General features: G+C 38.3%; 2 protein-coding genes across 2 annotated transcripts in view; one reads left to right on the top strand and one right to left on the bottom strand.

The window, feature by feature from the left end:
* The first annotated feature begins 906 nt into the window (after window positions 1–906).
* On the top strand, window positions 907–4,212 carry LOC308405007 (potassium channel subfamily K member 5-like). Its single transcript, XM_080895373.1, has 5 exons — window positions 907–1,164; window positions 1,690–1,801; window positions 3,009–3,175; window positions 3,261–3,429; window positions 3,508–4,212. The coding sequence occupies exons 1-5, from the start codon at window positions 982–984 to the stop codon at window positions 4,209–4,211; spliced, it is 1,335 nt and encodes a 444-aa protein (XP_080751499.1). The 5' UTR covers window positions 907–981; the 3' UTR covers window position 4,212.
* A 225-nt stretch (window positions 4,213–4,437) lies between these two features.
* The window catches only part of LOC308406015 (uncharacterized protein), a gene marked incomplete at its 3' end in the record, with an annotated part of 9,965 nt that continues 4,711 nt past the window's right edge, over window positions 4,438–9,691 (bottom strand). The window contains exons 10-18 of the mRNA XM_080896823.1: window positions 8,531–8,617; window positions 8,229–8,296; window positions 7,957–8,012; window positions 7,693–7,858; window positions 6,144–6,267; window positions 5,694–5,894; window positions 5,369–5,450; window positions 4,676–4,804; window positions 4,438–4,599 (exon numbers count right to left, since the gene is read on the bottom strand). Coding sequence (XP_080752949.1) covers window positions 4,438–4,599; window positions 4,676–4,804; window positions 5,369–5,450; window positions 5,694–5,894; window positions 6,144–6,267; window positions 7,693–7,858; window positions 7,957–8,012; window positions 8,229–8,296; window positions 8,531–8,617 — 1,075 coding nt within the window. The remainder of the gene's footprint in view (window positions 4,600–4,675; window positions 4,805–5,368; window positions 5,451–5,693; window positions 5,895–6,143; window positions 6,268–7,692; window positions 7,859–7,956; window positions 8,013–8,228; window positions 8,297–8,530; window positions 8,618–9,691) is intronic.

The raw sequence follows: 9,691 nt of genomic DNA, 5'->3' as shown, positions 1-9,691 counted from the left end.
TCATTAAAGCGGAAGTGGTTAGATAATATAATTTTGTTTTAGTTCTCCACTTTAGCTATTACTTATCCCACAAAAAGGTTATGATTTTGGTAATATTTGCGCGCGTGTCGTTCAATCTGTCAACACCATAGCTCGATATGTTTTGAATTAATTCTGATTTAAAAAAAAATGAAAGAAAAACCTTGTAGTGATAAAGAGGGAGGTCAGTTTAACAATCTATTAAAATTTGACGTACACTCAGCAAGGTCTACAAGATCAACTTAAAGATCTATTGGTCAAAAAATAAAGAGAAAGCAACAAAAATAAACATATTTTTTAAGAAAGCCTAACAGCTTAGAAGCTATGATTCTTATAAAAGTGGTGTGTGTGTTATCATTATACAGAACGTAACCTATAATATCACATTAAGTGCAATAATCCTTTCTGTCATCGTTGTATTTTTACTCAGTTGCATATAGTATTTGTATTTGTATTTGTATTCTATTTTTATCTTATTGTATATTTATTTTATTTTATTCTACTGTATATAGTATTTTATTTTATTCTATTCTGTACAGCTGTGTACTGTATTTATTCTTATTGTATTCTAATTTTTGCCTCATAACTTTTGCACTGTCCACTTCCTGCTGTGACAAAACAAATTTCCCAAGTGTGGGACTAATAAAGGTTATCTTATCTTATCTTATCTTATCTTATCTTATCTTATCTTATCTTATCTTATTAACTGATTATGACCAATTTTGGGTTTTTTAAGTTGTTGTTTTGTTTTGTTTTTTTAAGACTTTCTATACTTGATCTAATTAGAAGACACATACATATATTTTTACATGTATATGTTTTGTTTTTTATTTGTTCTGAGTTTAATTCCATCCCAGCTGTGAACCCATTATGTTAACCAGGAAGAGGCCAGGTAGGATTAGGACAGCCCTCTGCGGGAATGTGACTTAGTCAGCGTGCTCGGACTGAAGTTATGACTTTAATATGGCTGATAAAGGTCCGCTTTTAACTTCGTGTATAATTTTTTATCTGTCGATTGGAGGCGCGATATTCCAAATTTTTGAAGAAGGAAACTGGAAATCAGCCAGAGACCTCTATGTTAAAGAAAAGGAAGACATTCTGAAGAAATTTAACTTGACTAAAGAGAATCTGACTGAGATACTGAAGGTATGATGAACCCATCTCTATGTAAAGGTAACAAGTCGAGCTTTTGTTTACAGAGGCTTCATTTCGTTACATACTGTATTGCTTATCTTACATTCCAGCGTGGACATTAGAAAGGAAAGGAAAATGTCATTGCCTCCACATGTCCGGATGTATCAAACCGGTTTTACGTGATTTTGAACAGAAATGCAAACGTGTAAAGAGTAACTATCAAGCTAAACATTCTCAGAGGGAGCGGGGGAAGTGAAAATCCTCTTATTTAACAGCACAGAAAAGTTGTGAAACTTCAAACAAAACACTGATGTGTGCGCTGGGTGTGGAGCAGCCATGCAACATCAAGGACAGAACAAAAACATAAAGGCTGGCACAACGCGTGCCCGTCGGTAGCCTGAGCCTTTAGTTAAGACTTTGAGGAGTTGTAAATATTTCCAGTTATTCGGTTACAAATAAATAAGTAAAGTAGTAGCAGAAGTATTAGATTTATGTTTTTTTTTTCTGGGACTGATTGATTGTGTTAACTTTCTAAAGGTAGTATCAGAGGCTGCCGGGCAAGGCGTGGCGATCTCCGGGGACAAGGATCGCAGTCCGTGGGACTGGGGGAGTTCTGCCATCTTCGCTGCCTCCATTGTCACCACTATAGGTATGAAAGACTCAGAAGTTGACACACTTCATGTTCATGTTGTAATAGCATCCACTTCTTCTTCTTCTTCTTCTGGTTGCTGCCATTTCTTTGGCAATAGGGTTGACTCAGGAACGCCCAATCGACTTGCTTTAACAACATGTCTGGCCCTGCCACAGGCAGGCGATGTGTCCAGGGTGTACCCCGCCTCTCATATTCGAAGCTGGATAGGCTGGGATAATATTCATGTAACACGATGCCTCTTCACTAAAAGCTGCATTTCTCTGGGCCTAATTGTGATTGTTTGTTTATAAGACACATTATAAGCTTCACAACAGTTACTACAGGGATGAAGCTATGGGTACTCTGATGCTGTGACTGTTTCAGAACAGGAAATGCTTTGTCTCAAAAGTTGGGAAATTATCGTGATTTGGATCTGAAATGTTTGTGCACTGGAGTTTTCCTGCAAAATGTCCAATAAAGAACGTTATAAAGAGAAACCAGAGCATAACTGAGACGGTAAATCCTAATCCTCATTGTTTTTTAGTTCAAGAGTCTTCTAGGACTTTGTTTTCCATATATAAAGCAGCAGAGAGACAGACACCCTCCCTACTTTTCCTACACTTAGATTACACTTTATCAAAAAGGAAAGTTTTTTTTTTTCTTTTAAGCTTATCATAAGGCTGGATCAGGTGACCATGAATACTCCCTTAGCTATGCAGCAACAGGGCTTGGCTGCTTGGGGCATCCCATGATACACTGAGGGTATTTTTTTCTTCATTCACTTTTCTTTTAACTCACTGTGTGTTTATACACCACCCTGGATTTAATCATTAGCTTTTATTGATCTGTGCTTCTCTTCCAAAGTGTTTTTGTCCTATTTTCCTCCCTTCACCCCCAACCGGTCACAGCAGTTGGCTGCTCCTCCCTGAACCTGGTTCTGCTGAAGGCTCTTCCTGTTAAAAGGGAGTGTTTCCTTTCCGCTGTTGCCAAGTGCTTGCTCATGAGGGTTGCATGATTGTTGGGTTTATGGTTGTTTTTCTGTGTTAGCCCTGCAACAGACTGGCAGTGTGTCCTGGGTGTACCCTGCCTCTCGCCCTGTGGTAGCTGGGATGGGCTTCAGCCCTCCCCGTGACCCTGATAGAACAAACAGAAGAGGAAAATCTTCCTAAAATACTTATCAAATCATGGACTGGTGTGATTGAATATTTTCTCACTGTATCTACAGGTTATGGTAATATTGCCCCCAGGACAAAAGGTGGACGTATTTTCTGCATCCTTTATGGTCTGTGTGGGATCCCTCTGTGTCTGGTATGGATAAGTGAGCTGGGTTCATTCTTTGGAGACCGGGCCAAGCGTCTGTCTGGGGTGATGATAGACAAAGGCATATCAGTGGTAAGGTCTGACTAACAATTAGTGTTTATCTGAAATTATGAAGTTTCAGTGTCAAATAATTTTTTTTTTTCCTCTGTTTTGTCAGAAAAAAGTCCAGTATACCTGTATAGCCTTGTTCCTTCTATGGGGGCTGTTGGTGCATCTGGTGATTCCGCCGTTTGTTTTCATGTCCATGGAACAATGGACCTACTTAGAAGGTTTCTACTTCTCTTTCATCACACTCACAACAGTTGGCTTTGGAGATTATGTGGCAGGTAGGTTTTTACATTTGGCACAATTTGAATTTCTGAATTGAGGATATCCAAGTAATTTTAGCCCATAACTCATTTTAGGTGTAAATCCAGACATAAACTACCCCCGCCTCTACATAGTAGGTAAAGAATTATGGATTTGCATGGGCCTAGCTTGGCTGTCCCTGTTCTTCAGCTGGAATGTCCACATGGTAGTTGACGCTTCCAAAGTACTAAAGAAAAAATGGCAAAAACGCAGGCACAGAAACTTCTATCATGAGGAGCTAGTGTCTTTAGAGGACAAGCCACATGGAAATGTAAAGCCCAACGTTGTTGACATCTTTGGCTTCTTATCTGAAAAGGAGGAAGACTACAATACTGTCATAAAAGAGATTGGAATGAGAAGACACAAACCAGCGCCAGCAGACAAAATGAATCGCTCAAAGAGCTGCAGTGACCTCCACGGCACCTCTATCCACAACTTGGAGCACTCTCCAAGGCGCAGACGTATGATCAGTATCAGCGAAGTATTCCTCAATGCAAAGGCCGAGGGGGACAATGACACAAAAGACGAGATGCTCCCGTTATTGCAAGAAAGCATGGGGGACCCTGAAGTGCGTGTGGAAACTGATGAGGAACAAAAGGACAGCTGTGCTGCTGATTCAGAAGATTGTGATATTGCCCTCAGTGGACCTGCCAAAATAGAAGAGGAAACTGTAGAGCATCCTGATGGGGGGGAGACTAGGTTTAGGATTTCCAAGGTGGCTGAAGAAGAATTGCTGTTGGAAAACGATGAGAAAGGGTAAAAGAATTGTCCAAAGGCGTATGCTGCTTTAATGTACTGAGAGAACAAAATGTGGAAATGACACTGCATATGGCATCTACAGGAACAAAAGCTGACAGTCGAATGGTTTCCTGTCTTACAAGGTCACTATTTTTTTATAAATGGCAAAAAATATGTTTAATTTTTTTTATTTTTTTTTTCATCCCTTTACAACATTTGTATTCATTAAGCAACAGTGATCAACGGCATTATTTTAGAAGACAGTATAAGGCTTTGTGGAAAACAGAGCCAATAAGCAACTTTCCCTCATAAGGAGCTGCTACACTGGAGCCCATAAGGACATGGCCATCATCCGCGTACTCCATGCTCATCACTGGCTGCTTTGAGTGAATATTCTTGATCCAGAGCACCTGAAGGACACATTCATAAAATGAATAGGTAAAAATCTAGCTGCAATGTTTTTATTTTATTTTTAAACAAACTAACCTCAGAGCCAGGTGGATCTTCAGGATCATAGCTTGACAACTTCATGGCATTTGGGTGACAACCCAGCCATACGTCACCTGTCTTGTGGTCCACCTCGATGTTGTCACAAAGTGATCCAACAGCTACAGACTGAAAGCATCACATGTTGTTTACATGCTGTAAATGAAACCTGATTATTCTGTCCTTGTGTATGACGTTAAAGCAACAATCCAACCTTCTTTTTTTCTTTTTTTTTTTTCTTCTTGCAACAGAACTTCTTTCTTATTCAGCAGAATTAAAACGATTAGTGCTATTTTTATGTCTACATGTTAAATATGAAGCTACAGTATTATGAAAAATGTACAGGCAGCTGTCACTGATACCCCTCAGCCTACTAGCAGATGTACCTATGGTATACATTTTTAAAATTCTAGGCTACAGGAAAGTTAATCTTTGACCTCGAGGTCATTGAGATTTAAACTCGTTTTTACTAGATTCACCTAAGGTATCGTACGTCACCTCATTCTCCACTTGGGCATCCACTCTGCCCACAGGATGGGGTGATGACAATACCCCCTCAACCTCTCACGGCTGAGGGGTAAAAACTGCAACACTAGGCTGGGCTTAGCTTCACATTTAGCACGCAGATATGAGAGTTTTGGGTTGTTGTTTTGTTTTTGTTTTTTGTGACTTTAGAATACACAACACTATTACCTTGATGTACCTCAATTGTTCCCCTTCTTGCCTTTCAAAAACATCTATGTCATGATCCATAATATCCGAAACGTATATGTACCTGTGTTTAAAAAATAAAATAAAATAAAAATCATGTTACAATAACAAACTGTAAATCTCATCCCACTCCTTTTCAAGAATCTAAATTGTGTTTTATATAGAGATGTGGATGACAATTCGATGTCTTCACTTAATTTACAATGTATTCTGTTATTTCTGTTGTATTTCTGTCTGAAATAAAACAGACATTTAACTCAATCAACACATACATGATCAGTGATTGGTGTAACGAACTGAGATTAACCTTTTGTCAGGAGATATGTTTATGCCGTTTGGGGACCGCAGACCATCGGCCACCACCCTCACTTCGTGTGGACTGTAGAACACCACGTCACACCAGGTTAAGTCCAAAAAGACAGTAATAAGCAGAAGTGCATCACTGTGAAAGTAGCGGTCATTTGTGGCGTAGAAGCTCTCCACTCCGACTGCAACAATGTCATTCACACTGAAAAACATGGGGAACAACAAGCACACAAAGCGTTTTATAAAACGTGCCTCAGTCACACAAGCACTTTTTTCCCCTATGCTTTTTATCTAACATTTGCATACATTCATGCTCTGATGGATGCATCGGAGAGCAGCTTGGGGTTAGTATCATGCCCAAGGACATTTGGCACACAGGCTTTACATGATGGGATGAGCCACAGCCACCCCAATAAATAAGGCATTAAAAGGTTTCTCATACAGTTCATACCTGTGGAGTAAGGGGTGGGTGATGGTTTTTATGTGCACGAGTGTGTCTTCCTCAACATAACGAAAGATCTCTACTTGGCTGTTGTGATGAGGGTGATTGACCACAAACAGGTACACAGAGTCATCTGCAGAGAAGAAGAAAAGTCTTGTCAACCCTGCTGTGTGGAGGAAACGTAGGTTTCCCTTAGTGTTTCAGTCATGTTTGTGCTCAGGGAAATAAACAACAACTAAAATAGCTTATTTAAAAAAAAAAAAAGAAAAGAAAAGGCAGACACGCACATACACCAATTTAGGCTGCAGACTCATAGTAAATTGTCACCTTCTTTCCTTCCCTAAAGCAGTAAGGAGCAATTTACTTTTTTTATAGCCTGACCCAACAGGATCTTATGCTTAAGTAAGGGGACAAACTAAATGCAGACAAAATATCAAAGCCTCACAAAACTCCCTTTTACTACACAGAGATGTTTTTGGCACATATAGGAAAATCTCAGATATGTGTCAAAGACACTGTAATGTAACCGTCTCCTCTTATTCGTTTATCCAAAACCTGTTATCAAGTAAAATGAATAAAGGCAACGAAAATACTGATCATATTTGCATCATTACATTAATTAAAATTATTAATAATATAGCTGTAAACATAAGGCCCCAAATTTCTTTATGCATTTCACTGTCACTGGGCTTTAACCTTTGGCATCTCACACTGTTGATACAAAGTATTCTGCTCATTTTAGACAATATTCCAGAAAAGACTGGTCCACACAATAGGATGTTTCATAAAGCAGATGGATATGCAACACATAATCACTAGCCAGATGAATCCAAAATTTATACTAGACACTATGGTGAACATCACCAAGCTAATACCAGTGAAAGATATTAGCAGTATCATGCTATAGGGGGTGTTGTTCAGAAGCAAGGGGCAAGTCCTTGAAGAAAACTTGGATGAAGGTACAAAAGTCTTAAGCCTATGGCCATGGAGAACCTTCAGCATGAAGAACCAAAGACTACAGCCAAGACAATACTAGAGGAGCTTCAGACGTGTTCCTGAACAAGTCTGGGAAGATCCATTTGGAAAATTAGATACATTTCCAAAACCTACATGTGCAAAGCTTGTAGAGACTTAACCAAGACGACTTTAGTTCATTTATGTCACAGTAACAGTGTAAGGTATACTGCCCTAAATGTACTATGACAGTCACCACTCAAAGACCCATTCATGTCATTTAGTCCAGAATTACTGGCATACCAAAAAATAACCCCCCCCCCCAAAAAAAAGACGACAAACAACATGGCTCACAGACTTTCCAGAGAAACAACAATATTACACAAAATTAGCTGCAGTTAAAAGCTGTGTTACATTGTATATCTGCCTTATGTAAATACAAGTACTGTGTGTAGCACGTGGGTGTGCAAAAAAACAAAAACAAAACATCAGCCCTTCTAACTTTACAAACCTATGCATGCGTGCATAAGGGTACAATGAAAAAAAACAACCCGAATACATTTCTGTTACTTAAAATAATAACAAATTTGATGCCATTATTCACCTGCTTCATCAGTGTATGCACTAATGCCATGTGGGTTGAACGAGCTGAGGTCCAGTTCTCCGCTGATTTGCAGCTCCACTGGCGTGGGTTTCGGGTGCAGCAGATCCAAAACATACATTTTCCCTGGTTCATCAGAAAACGAATGTAATCCAGGAAACTTCAACCCCTGAGCCGTAAACACTACATGTTAGAAACTTTTCTAAATGTGGGGCTTTGCTCAAGAGGTCATCACACAAACAATTGCCCATGAAATTAATAACATACCGTACTCATGAAGGCCAGTCCATCTTTCAGTATGGTGATATCCTCTGCCCCATATTCTGTACAAACAAACAAATCAATAAATATTTTTCCCCTTCTCAGTTCTTACAGAGAGCACAGTCTTATGTCATGCCTTGGTGACGCATGCTCTACAGACAGTTGTGTGAACTTCAGACCCTTCAGCTAATGCCACATGTTAAACGCAGTTTAAAGGTGATTTTTCACGATGCAAACCCCAGAACGAAGATACGAGCATGAATACAAAGATTACATACCAATATTCTGCAAATAATGACAGCTGAGGTGTTTCACTGGAATCTCTCTGGAAGCAAGCATGATTTCCCTGCGGAAGAAGTTTACAGAGCCATTACAAAGAAGCAGTACAAATCAGTATTACAGTTTGAAAGTCTGCTCGAGAAGCCCAAGGATACATTTGTTAAGTCTTTCCATGAAAACATTGGCCACACTTCAACGTGCTTTAGCAAACAACAGCTGTGAACATTTACAATCTGTGCTGCCAATCCCCAAATTTAATGCGACATATGACGTCAGATTTTCTTGTCGGAACAGAACTTACTTCAGTTTAAGGAACCTGTGTCCACTGAAAACTGCAAAGGCAGCAACAGCAACAGCAAGTAGTACTTTCTTCATGGCAGCCATGTTTATAAGTGTCAGGGGTTACCAATGGAAGTGCCATGATTTTCAATGTGCATTAACACAACTGCCCCAAAGATGGAGACAGAGTGCTAAAATTAGTTTGATCTGTTAAAATTAGAAACAGCTGCTAAGACTTAAAAAAAAAAAGAAAGAAAGAAAAGAAAACATGTTGTTGTTGTTGTTGCTTGTAACAAGTCAAGGTAGCATTAATTTTAGGATATTTATAACATAAAATATTTGCCCAAAGAAAGAAACAAAGTTTAGTGAATATAAATCATAGCTACACACGGTATATGAATAATGGATTATTTATGCAGCACAACCTAAAAGCTACACTGTATCCGAACACACCGCACGTACGTGTGCACTGCTACCATCAAATCTCAGTTGGAAAAAAATCATGGTGTATTTTTTTTTTCTGTTTCGTTTTATTTGCACACACATAGAATCAACAACAACAATAATGTACAGTTTAAGAATAAGAACAACCACCTTCCCTATAACATGAACAGGTAAGCAGCTGGAACAGACAAGTTACATACAATCATTTACAAATATAATAAATATATATTTGTGCTATTAGAAATAAACATAGTTTTTAATTGTTTTTGAAAGAATAAAATGCAGTTGTGAACTGAAGAACTGGTGATAGTTTGTTCCAATAAAGAGGTTCTCAATATTGATGTGTATTTTGCTTTCTGCATAAGGGTAAATAAAAATCACCATGGTGTCTTGTTTAGTAAGTATGTACATCTGAAAAAGACATAAAAGAAATGTTGCAAAACAACTAGTAAATCACCAATTAAATATACATACTTCTACATAAAAAGAGATATGCAATATGTATTCACATTAAATGTTGTCAAGATTTAGTATTTTACAAAAAGAGGAAAGTCTATTTGAAAAATTCATTATCTGCAAAAATGTCTTTTGAATTAATATAATTTTATGAAGACACAGCACCCCAAACACTATTACAATATATTATGTGTGGACAAATTAAAGTATAATACAATATCAACACACAAGCACAATTTATGAAATGCAGTACTCAGAATACCAATCATGTTCATTAACTTTC

The sequence above is a fragment of the Rhamphochromis sp. 'chilingali' genome, assembly GCF_963969265.1.
Source record: "Rhamphochromis sp. 'chilingali' genome assembly, chromosome: 11".
In the NCBI taxonomy this organism is placed as follows: Eukaryota; Metazoa; Chordata; class Actinopteri; order Cichliformes; family Cichlidae; genus Rhamphochromis; species Rhamphochromis sp. 'chilingali'.
This window is presented reverse-complemented; position numbering and strand designations above follow the sequence as displayed.

Bases quoted from the DNA above. Each gene is read 5' to 3' on its own strand.
- LOC308405007 (XM_080895373.1), top strand. From the start codon at position 982: ATGGCTGATAAAGGTCCGCTTTTAACTTCGTGTATAATTTTTTATCTG. The intron at 1,165-1,689 runs GTATGATGAACC...AACTTTCTAAAG, and splicing joins ATCTGACTGAGATACTGAAG to GTAGTATCAGAGGCTGCCGG. The intron at 3,430-3,507 runs GTAGGTTTTTAC...AACTCATTTTAG, and splicing joins CTTTGGAGATTATGTGGCAG to GTGTAAATCCAGACATAAAC.